The sequence below is a fragment of the Mesoplodon mirus genome (genome assembly GCF_964341445.2).
Source record: "Mesoplodon mirus genome assembly, chromosome: 12".
NCBI classification, from domain to species: domain Eukaryota; kingdom Metazoa; phylum Chordata; class Mammalia; order Artiodactyla; family Ziphiidae; genus Mesoplodon; species Mesoplodon mirus.
The window spans coordinates 27,610,644-27,628,348 of record NC_138988.1 but is presented as its reverse complement, the minus strand read 5'-3'; the positions used below and the strand labels follow the sequence as shown (position 1 = coordinate 27,628,348).

The 17,705-nt window shown below is 47.3% G+C and overlaps 1 protein-coding gene across 4 annotated transcripts in view; it reads left to right on the top strand.

Moving 5' to 3' along the window:
- PTPRG (protein tyrosine phosphatase receptor type G) overlaps nucleotides 1-17,705 on the top strand; it is a 747,832-nt gene that overhangs the window by 618,648 nt on the left and 111,479 nt on the right. For all 4 annotated transcript variants that reach the window (XM_082638320.1, XM_082638318.1, XM_082638319.1 and 1 more), the window contains exons 9-10: nucleotides 11,553-11,737; nucleotides 14,745-14,853. In XM_082638320.1, coding sequence (XP_082494446.1) covers nucleotides 11,553-11,737; nucleotides 14,745-14,853 — 294 coding nt within the window. The remainder of the gene's footprint in view (nucleotides 1-11,552; nucleotides 11,738-14,744; nucleotides 14,854-17,705) is intronic.

Below are 17,705 nucleotides of genomic sequence, written 5' to 3'. Positions count from 1 at the left end.
TAGTTCCTTTAGGTGTAAGGTTAGATATTTTATTTGAGATTTTTCTTGTTTCTTGAGGTAGGCTTGTTTAGCTATAAACTTCCCTCTTAGAACTTTTGCTGCATCCCATAGGTTTTGGATTATCGTGTTTTCATTGTCATTTGTCTCTAGGTATTTTTTGATTTCCTCTTTGATTTCTTCAGGGATCTCTTGGTTATTGAGTAATGTATTGTTTAGCCTCCATGTGTTTGTGTTTTTAACACTTTTTTCCCTGTAATTCATTTCTAATCTCATAGCATTGTGGTCAGAAAAGATGCTTGATGTGATTTCAGTTTTCTTAAATTTACTGAGGCTTGATTTGTGACCCAAGATGTGATCTATCCTGGAGAATGTTCTGTGCGCACTTGAGAAGAAAGTGTAATCTGCTGTTTTTGGATGGAATGTCCTATAAGTATCAATTAAATCTATCTGGTCTATTTTGTCATTTAAAGCTTCTGTTTTCTTATTTATTTTCATTTTGGATGATCTGTCCATTGGTGTAAGTGAGGTGTTAAAGTCCCCCACTATTACTGTGTTACTGTCGATTTCCTCTTTTATAGCTGTTAGCAGTTGTCTTATGTATTGAGGTGCTCCTATGTTGGGTGCATATATATTTATAATTGTTATATCTTCTTCTTGGATTGATCCCTTGATCGTTATGTAGTGTCCTTCCTTGTCTCTTGTAACATTCTTATTTTAAAGTCTATTTTATCTGATATGAGTATTGCTATTCCAGCTTTCTTTTGATTTCCATTTGCATGGAATATCTTTTTCCATCCCCTCAGTTTCCGTCTGTATGTGTCCCTAGGTCTGAAGTGTGTCTCTTGTAGACAGCATATATATGGGTCTTGGTTTTGTATCCATTCAGCAAGCCTGTGTCTTTTGGTTGGAGCATTTAATCCATTCATGTTTAAGATAATTATCGATATGTATGTTCCTGTGACCATTTTCTTAATTGTTTTGGGTTTGCTTTTGTAGGTCCTTTTCTTCTCTTGTGTTTCCCACTTAGCAAAGTTCCTTTAGCATTTGTTGTAGAGCTGGTTTGGTGCTGCTGAATTCTCTTAGCTTTTGCTTGTCTGTAAAGCTTTTGATTTCTCCATGGAATCTGAATGAGATCTTTGCTGGTAGAGTAATCTTGGTTGTAGGTTCTTCCCTTTCATCACTTTAAGTATATCATGCCACTCCTTTCTGGCTTGTAGAGTTTCTGCTGAGAAATCAGTTAACCTTATGGGAGTTCCCTTGTATGTTATTTGTCATTTTTCCCTTGCTGCTTTTAATAATTTTTCTTTGTCTTTAATTTTTGCCAATTTGATTACTATGTGTCTCAGAATGTTTCTCCTTGGGTTTATCCTGTATGGGACTTGCTGCACTTCCTGGACTTGGGTGGCTATTTCCTTTCCCATGTTAGGAAAGTTTTCGACTATAATCTCTTCAAATATTTTCTGGGGTCCTTTCTCTCTCTCTTCTCCTTCTGGGACCCCTATAATGCGAATGTTGTTGCATTTAATGTTGTCCCAGAGGTCTCTTAGGCTGTCTTCATTTCTTTTCATTCTTTTTTCTTTATTCTGTTCTGCAGCAGTGAATTCCGCCATTCTGTGTTCCAGGTCACTTATCCGTTCTTCTGCCTCAGTTATTCTGCTATTGATTCCTTCTAGTGTAGTTTTCATTTCAGTTATTGTATTGTTCATCTCTGTTTGTTTGTTCTTTAATTCTAGTTGATGTTTTGATATGGCCACTGGGATCACTTAAAAAGATAGCTCACGGGATCTTAGATCTTGGATGGTGTTTAGTAAAGTCTCGCAGTGCTGAGGACAGCTATAGGACGCTACATGACCCAGGTGTTTCTTCATGATAAATGAGGCCATAACATCATCTCAGCCATGGGAAGTAGGAAACTTGTCCAGCTTCAGTATAAGTGCGCTGGGCATTTGCACACCTTCATCCTTGTTTGTATAGACCCTTGGTTGGAGCCTATGACTAGAGCAAGGCTGCAGGAGAAGTTAAGAGGTATCATGTAGAAAGGATGCTGTGCTCAGTTAAAGGGGGATAGGTTCTCTGTGCCCTTTTGGCAGGAAATCACAGCATGTTAAAGTTGGAAAGGAGGGAAGGGCTTTGGGGCACATGGAATCCAGCCTTCCACCCAGTGTCTGAGAAGCAGCTGTTCTCAAGAAGGGCTTGGATGATGCACACTCTGGACTTTGCCACCTCCCTGAGTGCCAAGCTGAACAGTGCTTTCCCCTGCACAGGACAGAGGCACTTCCCCCTGGCCTTTAGCTCTCAGCGGCAGAGGGATATCGCATAGAAGATGGACTCCAAGGAAGTAGGTCAGGAATAACATAATGGGGAAAGTCAAACCTGTGTACTTGGAGGACTCTGGCTGCTGCTGTTGTATTTTGAGCATGTGGCTCCATCATATGCACAGTGTAAGAAAGTTTTCCAGTTTGCTGTCTTCCAGGGTAGTTGCCACAGAGCTTCTAACGCTCAGTTTTTGGCTGATAAACGGAATTGCACACCAAGGCTTGTTCGTGGGAGCAGAGAGGATACTGTGGGGTGGTGTAGGAAAGAACTCCACAGGTGTATTAGGGAAACTTAGTTCTCCCTCCTGAGTAGGTTCTCCGCCTCTTGTGTGTTTCTCCTTTACTTTTACACAGAATCCTTCACTTCTGTTCACCAGATATGGGGGCAGGGGTTTCTGCACAACAAGCAATTCTCTTCAACACCAGCTGGGTGTCCTACAGTGTAACTCCATCCCAACTCTGGCCTCTGTCCCACAAGACTGCTTCCACCCCACTTCAGATGCCAGTCGCAAGTAGGAGATCCCCAAATTACCCGTAACTTCTGTCCGATTTGGTTACAGATTGGAGGTACCCACGATTTCCTCCTCTGGTTTGATTAATTTGCTAGAGTGGCTCACAGAACTCAGGGAAGCACTTACTTACATTTACCAGTTTATTAAAAGATATGACACAGGGTGCAGATGAACAGCGGGATGAAGGGAAACATAGGGCGAGGTCTGAGCCGGTCCTGAGCACAGGAGCTTCTGTCGCCATTGAGTTGGGTGTGTTCACCCTGCCAGTGTATAGATGTGTTTTCTTCTTTGTTTGAAGGAAACAAACTCTAACTTGAAAAAGATATATCCACCCGCATGTTCATTGCATTATTTACAAATATCCAAGATAAGGAAACAACCTAAGTGTCCATTGATAGGTGAAAGGATAAAGAAAATGTGGTATCTGTATAATGGAATATTATTAAGCCATAGAAAAGAATGAAATCTTGCCATTTGCAACAACATGGGTGGACTTTGAGGGCATCATGCTAGGTGAACTAAGTCAGACAGAGAAAGATAAATACCATATGATCTCACTCATATGTGAAAACAAAAACCGAGCTCATAGATACAGGCAACTGACAGGGGTGGGGGTGGGAGAAAGGAGTGAACTGTTTTTTCGATTGTTTTTTAGTTTAAATAAACTGAATGATTGTTTTAAAATAAATTTTAAAGAAGAATAAGAGATGCTCCTAGTATCACTTCGGAAGTTACAAGGGTTTTAGGAGCCCTATGCTGGGAACCTGGGGCAGAGACCAATATGTATATTTTCTGTCATCTCATAACAGGTTAGAGCTTGCATTATTTAAGACACCTTAGATTTAAAACTTGAAAGCAGTTGCCCTAGTGCTTGGGGGAACTTGGGGTCTCCCACATCATGAGAAAGTGGTCCTCCAGCAATGTCTGGCCAGAGCTGCCCAGGGATGAACCCAGCTCCACACACTTCACTTCCTTTGAGACCTGGTCTCAACCGTCCTCCTTCTCATTCTCTGCTTGTCAAGCCATGCTAGTTTTCTTTCCAGTTTTCCCGCCTGAGGGCCTTTGCATGAGCTGTTTTTCTGTCTGCCATATCTAAGCCTCCTTCCTTCCTGCTCATTTTGTTTTTTTATAAATTTATTTATTTTTATTTGTGGCTGCATTGTGTCTTCGTTGCTGTGCTTGGGCTTTCTCTAGTTGCAGCGAGCAGGGGCTACTCTTTATTGCGGTGCACGGGCTTCTCATTGTGGTACCTTCTCTTGTGGCGGAGCATGGGCTCTAGGCACGTGGGCTTCAGTAGTTGTGGTGCGTGGGCTCAGTAGTTGTGGTGCGTGGGCTCAGTAGTTGCGGTGCACGGGCTCTGTAGTTGTGGCTCATGGGCTCTAGAGCGCAGGCTCAGTAGTTGTGGTGCACGGGCTTAGTTGCTCCGCGGCATGTGGGATCTTCCCGGACCAGGGCTCGAACCCGTGTTCCCTGCATTGGCAGGTGGATTCTTAACCACTGAGCCACCGGGGGAGTCCCTTCCTGCTTATTTTATAAACACCTAATCAGTTCAAACATCACTGTGCTCAGTAAGCGTTTCCTAACCAATCCCTCAAATCTAGGTCAGGGTCTTTATTAAACCTTTTTACAGAATTCCTGTAATAGTTTCCTTAAAAGCATGTAATCACATAATCCTTACTGCCATGAGTATCTAACCTTTTTGGTGCCATGGGCTCTTTCAGCCATCTGGTGAATCCCATGGGGGCGTGCCGCACCCTGCACCACCACAGCTATTTGCAGCCTCCCCGTGATGGCTTGAGGGACCAAGAGCTTAGTCTGTATTTCTGATGGGGGAGAATGGTTACTTGGGCTGCGCCCAGTTTTCGAGGGCCTCTAAGGAGTTGGAGGCTGCTCTGGAAATTGTCAAGAGACCCACACTCTCATCTGTCATTGCGAACAAAGAAAAGCAGGAAGGCAGAGGGAGTGGGAAGGAAGCTTTTTGTGCCAAGCATTGTTAACCAGGGAAGAAGCACAGACCTGAGCCGTAGTAGTGATGCATTGTGTCTGCGTGGGACAGTTTTCACCTTTTAAGCACTTTTGAGTTACCCTCCTGACCTCTTCATTGCCGTCCTGCAGATAGGAAGATAGATGTGGGAGGTGTTTGTGGCTAGAACGTATGTGGTGCTGCACCCCCGTCCCCTCTGGTATGGACTACTACAGGCTGCGTTCCAGTTCCCAGTGCCCTCCCACTCAGGGTCCTCGGCCCAGCCCAGTGACTTGGTCTCTCTGGACCCAGTGTCTTCCTTCATCTTTAGGGGAGAGAGTGCCCTTGTGGACCGTCTGAGAGGAAGACACGGAGCCTGGCCCGTGGCGTGTGCTTGGCAACTCCAAGTAGAGAGAGTTCGGGTGTTGTAATCCCCAAAATGCCAGAGCTGGGCTCCGGCTTTGATCTGGTTCCGGCACCTTCGCCCATGCAGTTTCCCTTTCATGAGCTCTCGGGCGTGGAGGGGGGAAGATGACACCCCGGAGTCCCAAGATGCCAGGTTTGAAGTCCTACGCGATCGGCTTTGGGGGATTTTGTGTTTACCTAGACCTTTTGGATACAGCCCTTCAAAAAGAGAAATCCTTCCCTGAGGCCATTTCTTTGGAAATTTCCCCTAAAGGCGATAGATAAAGAAATGACAGGCATTTGAGCTGTCTGAGGCTAGGCTAGCCTGGTGGCTTTGTTCAGCTGAGAGGTTCCCTTCTGCTGAAGAGGAGACGGGGCTCCTGCTCTCCTGCCCTGCCAGGCAGGCGGGTCCCCGGTGTGCGGCATCTGTCTCCCCCGTGGTCCTCCGCTGGGCTGGTGTATGCCGTCACCGCACCCCACCCCGCAGGAAGCAGCAGTTTCTTGTCTGTTGACAAGCTCCGTAAGACGCCGACGGCACCGAATCGCTATGTTGGAGCAGTGCTGTTCATCTGATGCCCGTTGCCTTACGTGTGAAACTTGGAGGGGTCCAGTGGTGGGAGGAGGCCCCAGGGAGGACTTCAAATCCAAATCGTTGAAGGCACTTGGAAGTTACACTAACTGTCACAGAGAAAGGGTCCCGTTAGTTGATCTCAAACGCCCCAAAGGAAGAGGATTGTGGGTAGGGGAATCTCTCATTTACTTGTAGAACCACTGAGAAAATATCCTTGACGTTGATTGAGAATCAGAGGACCTTGGGTGCTCTGCTAGAAGCCTCTTCATAATTTAATGAAGGCTGGGGTCCTAATTACAGGTGGTTCAGAATGAAGGCAGGGTTTCTCAGAGCTGGTAGAGCATCATCCAAGATGCCTGTGAAATGCAATCAGACACCAGTGAGAAGGTAATCAGGCCCCCAGAGGGGAGGCTGACGTCAGGAGCACCTCACAGGGGACATTTGTTTAGAGAGCCGGGTGTGGTGTCTCCCTCAGGGTTAAAAGGCTTTGATTTTGTGCAGAAGGATGTGTCAAGACGATCGGCCAACTCCCTGTGTTAGGTGCATTTGCAGTGGCCATTTGTCAGAGGTGTTGGGCACCTGTTCTCCGCCTAAGGCCGGGCCCCTGGTGCTTGTTTTAGATCAGTGGGAAACTCACCTGGCCTTGGGGGCCAGGCAGCTGTGGGTGAAGGCAGGGGGGAGGGGCGGGGACTGTGGCAGATGTGAGCACACACACCTGTCTGAAGGGGGCCTGCCCTGCCGCCCAGGAAACCACCGCTGTGTGTGGTTGCAGACCCAGTTTAAAAAGCCAGCTTTATATGTTTTCAAAACACTGTGTGGGCCTGGCAGCTTGTCCCCTGCGTGTGCCACTGGGTGTCAGGCCCTCAGATTCTGGTTGACCCACAGCTTTCTCTGTGATCGTTACCCCAGCTCTGTGAGGAGGATATTATTACCTGGTACTAGCCACCCATTTTACAGATGAGAACCCAAGGGTCCATATGAGTCTGGCTCCAAATAGCTCTTCTAAACTGTCCCTTCTGTGATGTACCACAGCGCTGCTTTTGTCTGTGGTACTTGGAATTTGGGGGGAGGTTTTGTTGGAAGGAAGGGTGTGCATCCCCGGAAAGGCCGGCAAAGCTTGGAAGCACAAGGCACGAGTTCTTTGGAGGGTGTCTGGTCATCTCACCTCCCCCAGGGGCGTGATGAGCGCGTTGAGGGAGGGGGCCGAGGGGCCCGGGGAGCACAGAGGAGACCTCAGCGGGGAAGCCGGAGCTTCAGGGAGACACTGGGTGTGGGCTGGCCACAGAGGAGTCGGTGAGGAGGGGGTGGAGGGCGGTGGGGTCAGAGACGTGGAAGGGGTCATGTCCCATGGGACCTGTGGGCCAGGGCAAGACCAAGGGGTCGATTCCGTCCACTCAGCGCGCCATTCGTTCAGCCCAAATTTACAGGGAGCCCACTGCGTGCTAAGCTCTGATTTAGTACCGAGGACGGTGTAGCAAACAAGACAGGAAGTGTGCAGCCTCGTGGAGCTTACATTCTAGTAGGGGAGTGTGATGGCTCATTACAGACAGTCCATGAGGTCAACAGTATCACGCTGCATAGTCTTGAGCTCAGGAAGATCTCAGCTCTGCAGGGGAGGGAGGCTCTCAGGCTGTGGGAGGGGCAGAATACGGCACAAACAACACAAGTGCAGTCGGTAAACGTGTTTCAAACAAAGGTTTGGCCTCCCTTTAGCTTCTATGTCTGGAATCACCAAACCACTGATCCACAGGCCAAAACTCTCCCACCAGCACCTCCTGTACAGCCAGGAGCTGAGAGTGGTGTTTCTATGTTAAAAAGTTGAAAAAAATGAAAAGAAGAAAGTTTGATGACATATGAAAATGGTATGAAATGGCAATGCAGGGTCCATAACCAGTTTCATTGCAGCAGAGCCACGCCCATCATGTCCGGATGACCTCAGCTGCTTCATAGGCAGAGCAGCGTAGTTGTGACAGAGACCATATGGCCGGCAAAACCAAGCACACTTACTGTCCTGCCCTTTACAGAGCAAGTGTGCCAACCTCTGTTCTGGGTGCTCCTTGTAATCTGCAAATGCTTCCTCCAAATCTGGCCCAGAAAAATCCAGCCTCTCAGGGAGGCGAAGAGCAGAAGGGAATTTTCTGTTCCACCTGCTCTTCCCTTAGGCCGAGATGGGCGAACCTCAGCCTACACGCCTCTGGCCCAGCGCTCCCATGTGTAGCCTCAGACAAGTGTGGATCTTTGGAGGCCCCTCAGTTACGGAATTCCCCACCTCCGCCCCGGCAGGCTGTCCAGTGGTGAAGACTGTACGCTCCCACTGCAGGGGGCACGGTTCGATCCCCGGTCAGGGAACTAAGGTCCCGCATGCTGCACAGCGTGGCCCCAAAAAAGATGGTCCTGTTAGATTGAGGCCAGGCCGTCCTCTTTTGTGAGCCTAAACCAGTATTTTCTAGTCCATTGAGACAGTGGGATTCTGTACTTTCATTCAGAACAGTATTACCAAGCTCTTCTTGACAAGGCAACATATCCATGACTTAGTAAAATACAACAAGAACAACAAATTCGCTCACAGGGCCATAATGCGTTGTATCCCATTTACATCAGATTGCACGTGTGTTTTTACACATGCATGAAGACGTTGGATCCCCAGAAAGTTAACAGTGCTTGTCTCTGGATACTGGGATTTTGGGTGATTTTTTAAAACTTTCTTCTTCTTACTTTTTTGGATGACTTGGATTCTTTTTAAAAACATTAACATGAATCATCTTAATGAGCAAAGAAAAAGCCAGCTATTTTTATTTCAAAGAATAAATAAGAAGAATGGTTGCATCCGCATGTGGGTGATAGGATTATTTGTGTGGTTATGATGTAACTGTTAAGAGATACGTGCATCCCCATACGGCTCACCCCTAATTGGAGCAGGGGCGCTGATGGCTTCAGAATGAAGGAGATAAGTAAAAACATAGGGGGAGGTGAGAAAAGATGTAGAAGTCAGAAAATCTGACATGTCATCATTGGAAGGACACGAGCTTCCGAGTATATAAATCTCCTTGGTTCATTATTGGTACTTGGAAAGATGGGAGCATAGATCTTTCCCTGATTCCTCCCCCTTCCCAGCCCCGCCCTCTCGAGAAACTGTAAACCACTTAGACGTTAGGGTATTTTAAAATGGTATGTGAGCGCCACCTAGTGTCCGCACTCTGTCATTTCACCCCCTGTCTCTGTGGGAGCCTTAACATCACATTCTTTCTTTGATGTCCCTGTTCTGGTGGCATTTGCTCAGCAGGCAGCGAAATGCCTCCCGGGGTTCTGCAGGGCAGTGGGGATGCCTCATTAATTTATCCCTCCCTTCTTGTCTCAGTTGCACAAAGCGAATCTGTCCGACTGAAGCAGGGTTTGGCAGTCGAAGAGCAAAAGGCTGCCTCCCTGTCAAAACCAATCTCCGCTTTGCTCCGTCAGCCAGCTGCTTAGAGCTGGGTCCCTGCTTCTCTGGCAGGAAAGCCATCCTCCCCAGGGCTGCCTTGGGCTTGGGGCTCTTGAGGAGCAAATAGGGGACTCTGGCTCATGGTGAGCTGCTTGGCTTGTAGATGGGCTCCTGGGAGAAGCCAGAACCAAGCCCCACGTCCCCTGGCCCGTCCCCTCCAGGGGTGCTCCCCTCCTGCCCCCCAAACCCCAGCGTCGTCCTCACTGCGTCCCTCACCCTCATGCCTCTCCTTGTCCAGCGCATCGCCAGGCTTTGCCTCTATCTGCTCTAGAACTTGCTGTCTCCTGTTCTCTCCTAGGTGGACAAGCACCCAGCCATCTGCAGCACCTCCTGACAGGCTTCTCTGCCCCTCTCTTAGCCCCTCTGGGTTCTTCTTTGCTCAGCTGAAGCTCCAGGGAGCTTTGTAAAGTGTACACCTGCCTGCGTCGTTCTCTGGTTCACATCCTTCCCGTGGCTTCGGAGTGCTGTAGGGGAAAGGCCAGAATTTTCATCTGGGCCTGCGAGGCTTCCCGCTCCACTGGCCTCCCTTGATCCAGCCCCATTGCCTTCCTTTGGGCCCCTCAGGCCTTCTCCCTGCTGAGGTCCCTTGGCCGGCCTCCCCTCTTCCCCTGACCCCCACGTAGTGAATCTCCACGCAGTTCTCAGTTGGATGCACCTGCCTCTAAAGAGTCTTCCCTGGACCCTGTAGCATGAATCCAGTCTCCCTAGAAAGTGCTTGGAAAATACAGCGTTCCTCTCCTCCCCTCCGCCCAGCCCATCCTGGTGTGTGATAGTAGCTGCACACGTGTCATTCTCTGATGAATTCCCATCTCCCCCTTTAGACCTGTAGCTCTCAGGGGTGTTTGGCCCCGCAGGGACATTTGGCAATATCTGGGGATATTTTTGTTGTTTTAACTTGGGGGCAGTGCTACCGTCATCTAGTGGGTAGAGGCCCAGGATGTTGCTAAACATCCTACAGTGCATGTGACAGCCCCCAAGAGCAAAGAATCTTCTGGCCCAAGAGGCCAGTGGTACTGAGGTTGAGAAACCCTGCTTCAGAATGGAAGCCCTGTGCGGGCAGGAACCAAGGCCACTGGGAAAGAGCACATTTGGAGAGCCAAAATGTCGCTGTTAATGGCTGACTTGATTCTCTCAGCCCTTAAATGGGTTTGTTAGTAGATAGATATAGAGCCACCACATTCCTTCAAACCTGCTGGCCACAAGGAATAAACAGGGGCATTAGCCTGACTTTTCCTTTGCCCTGCATCAGGATAGTTACACAGAGCCCTGCTGATGCAGAGAAAGTCATCCTGTTTTTTTGTGCCTTTGCTTTAAAATTATTTAAAGTCTCATTTTGCATTGTACTTGTTTACAGTCTGATCTATTTACAATAAAATGTCATCTACAATTTTAGTTCGTTGGGACATTCCACATGTCAGGTGGCCTGGCTTCTAAAAAAATTCATTGTGGAAGAAGAGGCCAGATGAGAATGCTAGATTAAAAGAGGTTAAAGCATTAGAACACTGAATGTGACACGTCATGTGGGCGGGGAAAGGGTTATATAAACAATCTTTTGGAGACAGTTGGGGAAATTTGAATAGGGATGATGTAAATGTCAGATAATATCAAGTTAGTGTTTATTTTCTTAGGTGGGACAGTAGTCAGCTTGGGCTGCTGTAACAAACAGCATAGACTGGGTGTCTTACAAACGACAGAAATTTATTCCTCACCGTTCTGGAGGCTGGGAGGTCTAAGATCAAGGTGCTGGTAGACTCACTGTCTGGTGAGGACTTGCTCCCTGGTTCACAGACAGCCGTCTTCTCACTATGTCCTCACGTGGCAGAAGGGGTGAGGGAGCTCTCTGGGGCCTCTTATGAGGACATTAATCCCACCCATGAGGGCTCCACCGCCGTGATCTAATTGTCTCCCCAAGCTCGACCCCCCAATACCATCCCATTGGGCATTAGGTTTCAGCACATGAATTTGGGGGGCACACAGACACTCAGACATTGCCATTATAGAGGAGAATGTCCTTATTCTTAGGGGATACAGACCTGAGTTTAAGGAGTGAAGTTCAGAATGTCTGCAACTTGCTTTCAGTGACACAGCAGGAAAGCGTGTGTGCATATGTGTGTGTGTGTGTAGAAAGAGAAGGGGGGAGGGAGAACAGATGTGGCAAAATGTTAGCAGCCGGTGGATCCAAGCGATGGGGGCGTGGGTGTTCCCCGTCCTACTGTGTCAACCTTTCGAGGTTGCAGTCTTGAGGAACACGGGGCGTGTATGTATGTAGTGCCAGGAGGCCCTGAGCTTGGCCGTGTGTCTTCAGTCTGCAGCTCTCCGCCCATCCACATGAAGGTGCAGCCCCTGAACCAGACAGCATTGCAGGTGTCCTGGAATCAGCCGGAGACCATCTACCACCCGCCCATCCTGAACTACATGATCTCCTACAGCTGGACCAAGAACGAGGACGAGAAGGAGAAGACATTCACAAAGGACAGCGACAAGGACTTGGTAAAACCTCCCTGTTCTGAGTCGGGGTGTCTGTAGCCATGAGAGGGGCCCCTGCGCATCTCTTTGGCGTGCTTTTCCCTGTGGCATCCCAGCCCTACGCTGCCTGCTGAGGGCGGGTGCCACCGGGGTGAACCGGGGCCGGAGCCTGCCCGGGCTCCATTCCGCCTTTATACGTGATGGCTACACCACCAGGAAAAGAGTTAATTTGTTTGTAACTGGGCCCTTCAAAACTGACTGCGTTTTCTTTCATGATTAAAAAAAAAAAAACAAAAAAACCCGAAAGCCTCCACGAAGCCCTTGTCATCTGATAGCGTTGCTGTGTCGAGTGAGTTCCACAGTTGTAGAGCAGGGCCTAGCACAGAGCGAGCACTGTGTCAGTACTGGCTATTATTATTATTGCAGCTGTCGCCCCCATCCTCCTCCCCACACCGTGCAGCTTTCCGAAGTCCCCACCACTCCCTTCCGTCACATTTCATCTGCCTCACACATGCCGACCTGCTAGACCCCAGTGACCACGGAATTTTTAGCCACTGCTCTCAGACTCTTAGACGCTGTAATACCTGACCTCACTTTGAGCTACACATGCCCAATCCAGCTGCTCATCTTAAATGTGCATAAATTTAGTGGTCAGTCCCCACCAAGGCCCTTCAGAACAGATGTTTGCAGAAGCCATCTTCTTCCCCTGGAAAAGCAATCGCTCCAACAAGCGCTGGTCTTTACATCTTTGCACAGAAACTCAAAGTGACACATTTGGGTTTGAAAGCCTGGCGTTGATTGTTAATCAAAAGAAGTCTTTGGGATAATGAAGCCCGTAAATTGTATATGCACGGGAAAAATGTAATAGCACTGAGTGGGATCCTTAATGACTGTTAGCACCTTTTTTCCTCCCTGTACAGAGTCCCCGGGGCCCATTCAATCAGTTATAGAATAATACTTTTCGTATTCCTTTAGATGAAGATTCTTTTTACTTCATTTCCATTTATGTTTTCAATTTCCCCACTAGACACTGTTATCTGGGTCACATTAGGGAATGATGAGTTTCATGAGATCGGAGAGGAATCTGTTGAAAGGCACCCAAGGTTATGATGTGTTTTAACCTTTCTCTTGTCACGACTGGAAGTCCATGAGGGATGTTTCTCTTTCTGAACTAAGGTGGCTTGCATTAATCAGCAGAAACTATCTAGGCGCTTATTTGGTTTCTTATTCTAAGTGGAAAATAATTAAACATGCAGAGATGAATAGATAACCAGCTTGGAGTGAATTCTAATAAATCCCTGCATAGATGGAGAGAAGATATTGCTCTGAACAGAAGGTGGGGTTGGAGGTTTAGAGAATGAGGCATAAATGAGTTTCAGAGAAAGAGAGAGCTGTAGAGAAAAATATGCTTTGAAGGCAAGTTCTTTTTTTTATAAGAATTTCTAAGGGTGGTGATTTTCTTTGGGGACACACAAAATTAATTAATTCCTCAAGAAGTTGAGAGTGCTGACTTAGTGGCAGCAAAGCTATCCTCCAACTTAGGGTTCTTGTGGCCCAGAAACCTAAAAGTCATACTGAACATTTTCCTGGCATTCTCCAGCATCCATCTTTCTCTCTCACGCCCTCACTGCCAACCTGTGGGACAGGTGTTAGTGCCCGTTTTTCCAAAAGAGAGAAATGAGGCTGAAAGTGAAATAACTTGACCCCAACCCCCTCCTCTCACCAGGAATCCATTTGCTAGGCAACAGATAGCAGGTGTGGGCACAATAACATTTTAATGCCTCTTCAGAGGTTTTCAGTAGCTACACTGGGGAAAACCCACTCCGTGGTTAAGCTCCCAGAGCTGCTTTCTGGACTTGGCCCACAATGCGATGACAAGACATTTCATCCATTAGCGAGTCTTTGAAAATCAGTTGCTTTTGTTGTTTGTTTCTTCAGGAAGCAAGGCCTGCCGGCTTTTTAGGTATTTTTCCATTTTCTGATTTTTAAAAGACTCTTGGAATAAAGCTTTGAGGAATGGGGGTCTGGATTTGGCTCATGATGTTGGACCACGGGTTGGGAAACTTTTTTCTAGAAAGGGTCAGACAGTTAAGATTTTAGGCTTTAAGGGCTATGTGGCCTCTGTGGGCAGCTACTCAACTCTGCCGTCAAAGGGTGAAAGCTGCCACAGCAACAGGTAAATGAATGGGCATGGCTGTGTACCAATAAAACTTTATTTACAAAAAACGGACAGTGGGCTGGATTTGGGCTGTGGGCTGTCGCTTGCCACCCCTGTGTTAGACTGGGGGTGTACTTTCCATTTTGTGGTGTGGACTACCTACGAACAAGGCTTGCCTAGCCTTTGTTGTACAGCACTCACAAGAACCCTGTGAGGGAAATATTACTCTGTCCATTTAACAGTGGAAGGAAGCAGAGGCCAAAAGACATTGAGCAACTGACTCGGAATCACACAGCTGGTGAGTGGTGTGACACAGGTAGATCTCCTGTCCTCTGACCTCTAGTCAGGTGTTCTTCTAGCATCGTGCCCCATATCATCCAAGGTCAAGGTACAACACTGCCCTTAAACTGCAAAGAAGCAGACACACAGAGATTTTGTTGTGGCTGCGCTGATCTCTGCATGGCGCTGGAAATTCAGTACACCTGATCATTCTAGAGGCTGTCTAGGGTAAATCATTATCATTTATAAGGTAGAGTCGTTTTGATAGAAGTCCCAGCCTTGTGAGTATAAAGAGGGTTGAAGGCACGTTCCAAGCCCGAGTCAAGTATCTGAGCCAAGACGACTTTTTGTTCTCTCACCCCACACATTTTCATGTCGAAAACAGATTCCCAGGTGAGGTTATTTCTGAAAGCTCATTCTTTTCAAGGTGAGCCTTTGGTCAGTGAGGAAACATCGCGTTTGTCTGTCGCGCTTTGCCTTGGTACCCAGAAACCTACAGGCAACACTTAACGTTCTTTTAGGTTTGGCTTTCAAATGTAAAGTGCGCTCTGACCTTCCAAACCAGGTCACTGCCTGTTCTTTCCTCCCCTGCAGAAGGCCACCATTAGCCCTGTCTCACCTGACAGCCTTTACCTGTTCCGGGTCCAGGCCGTGTGTCGCAATGACATGAGGAGTGACTTCAGCCAGACCATGCTCTTCCAAGGTGAGGAGCTGCTCTTCCTGTCTGCCCTGCATACCCCGGGTCCCTTCTCCCTTGGGCTTTGTCTTTTTTCCCTGTTGAGCTGCTTGGACACAAGAATATGAGCCTGGCCTAAGCATCAGTGTGGGGTTTGCAGTAACACCTGAAAAGCCTGGGGAATTTAGGCCCGTCTTTTTGGTTGGGGGTTTCACAGGCCAGAAGAGGAGAAGAAGAATGAAGTGTTGATTATTTTTTTAATGACTGTTATTTTCCAACTGTGGGGAACCAAGTATTTGTCTAATACTGTGTCAGATCACAGAATCACCTCCTAGTCGTGTGGAGAAATATCGTCTTTGGATTTCTAACATGATTCAGTTAGCTGATTTAGGGTCTAGTGGAAAGTTTCAGACCAGCACTAGGGTGAGCCTAGAGGAGCATTCACTTTGGTGCAGAATTCAAAGGAGCTCTTAAAAACTCTGTCATCAAGATACATTGTATTTCAATGGAATATATATATATATATTTTTTTTCTTTTGGCTGTGTTGGGTCTTCATTGCGGTGCGCGGGCTTCTCACTGCGGTGGCTTCTCTTGTTGAGGAGCACGGGCTCTAGGCGCACGGGCTTCAATAGGTGCAGCACGGAGGCTCCATAGTTGTGGCTCGCGGGCTCTAGAGTGCAGGGTCAGTAGCTGTGGCGCACGGGCTTAGTTGCTCCGTGGCATGTGGGATCTTCCCGGACCAGGGCTCGAACCCGTGTCCCCTGCATTGACAGGCAGATTCTTAACCACTGCACCACCAGGGAAGCCCAATGAAATATTTTTTTTAAAGCAAAATCAATGCAAAAGGTTCTTGAACAAAATATCGAAATTTTGCATAAAGACAGGATCCACTCTATCTTACTTGCCCCGACCTAATCCCAGTCCTGGTTCCAATAAAACTTTATTGACAGCCAGCCGGTGGGCCGTAGTTTGCAGACCTGGTTTGGTGAGGGGCACTAAGAGCAGCATGAAGGGAGCAACCAGGGCATTGGGCTTTGCTCTGCCGGTCTGATGCCCTCCCTGGTAAGGTTCATTACTTCCTGAAACCTCAGTTTCCGAGACACCTACACACCAGGCCAGTGATTCTTAACTTTTGCGAGTCATGTGTCTGATGAAGACTTTGGACACTTTCTCTAGAAAAATGCCAGAATTTTGCATATTACAGCTTTAGGGGTCCCATAAAACCTGTAGGCTGTGGATCAGCTTCATTGTCTGGAATCCTCTGAGAAATGCACATTCATGGGCCCCTCTCAGACTAATTGTCTCAGAAGCTCAGAGGGTGGGGCCCAGGAATCTGAATTTTAACCAGATGGCTCAGGTACCAGGTGTGCACATTACAGGTTGAGAAGAACTGACTTAGAGCCAGGGCCCTGACACGAGGGCCCCAAGGTTGAGTTCTGGCTGCCACTCAGTGTTTCTGCAACTCTGAGAATGTTGACTAGCTTCTCTAAGCTGCAATTTCACAGTCCAAAAGTGGTAGTCGTGAGAGTACCGACCTCACAGGGTCCTTGTAGAGTGACAGGGGGTGACGCATGTTAACTAATTAGCACAGTGCCTGTTACCAACTATAAATACCCCCTAGGTATGAGCTTTAATATAAAAAATAATAAATGATGAACCCAGGATAAGAAGCCCTTCAGCTGAGAGTCCCTGCAAAGATCCCTTCTAACTTCGCAATTTTGCATCTAGTATTGAAATATTCTTTGCTAATGTTCACATCTCATCCTTCCATTTAAACTAATTGAAATTAGCATGGCTGTATTTTTTCTCACAAATAAATCACACTCACCATGTTCACCTTTGCCCTGAATGTATTGGCCCATCTGCCTGTGTTGAGGAGGGTCCAAAAGCCAAGGCCAGGTCTATGTTAGCCCAGGGGAGAGAGCACGGGAAGCCAGAGTGGAGCCCCGGATCTTTCAGCACATAAATCATAATTAGTCCTTCCATGCACTCCAGCTAGGAGCCTGGAATCTGCAGAACCGCCTTTCTTGATTAATAGGCCCCTGAGCTCATTGGCTTCTGCACGGACTTTGAAAAATTAAATGTTTGTAATGTAATGCAATTCAAAAAGGCCTTGTCAGCTGTAAATTCCAAGCACGGAATATTTAAAATGTCTGATCACGGTGACTTGTTGAAAATGGCCAGTGTCTCCTTTGTCTGCAGAGTTTCTCTGCTCAGGGGTGGACATGTGTTTGCTCGTTTTCTGTATTGGTGTTTGTCCCTGCATATTAACAAAGGGGCACACAATGGCTTTAGCATCTTCCCTGCAGCAGTGGGCAGTGGAAAAACAAAATCTTCAGGTAAGCTAGCATGCCTTTTCTGGTGGGCCAAGTAGGAGTCTATGAGCAGTAGAGGCTGGTGTACAAAACTGGTCAACTCTTAGGACTGAAGTTTTAAAAGGGAAGGAAATTAACTTAGGGAATTTCATTTACACCTTTGTTCAGAATAATTAGGTTTCCCAGTGATAAAGTTTACCTCTGGTTTGGGAGCATGAGGAAGCCCTGTGGAATATTTACATTATTATAGTAAATAAAGCAATATTTATGTCCTGTGTAACGTAATAAATAAGTTATGTTTACCTTACTGTAGTAAATATGATGATAATGGTAATCATTATCTGTAGAGTGGCTCCCCGTTACAGAGCATTTGCCCATAGGTTATTTCATTTGACCTCATGGCAACTTGTAATGCAGGTGTTATATGGAGGGGGAAATGATGTCCTGGGCAGTTGAGTAACTTGCGAAAAATCACTTGGCTACTAAGCAGAGTCTGATTTCTTATTCCAAAGCCCAATCATTTGTACACAACAACAGACCACCCCTAAAGCATAAATATTACC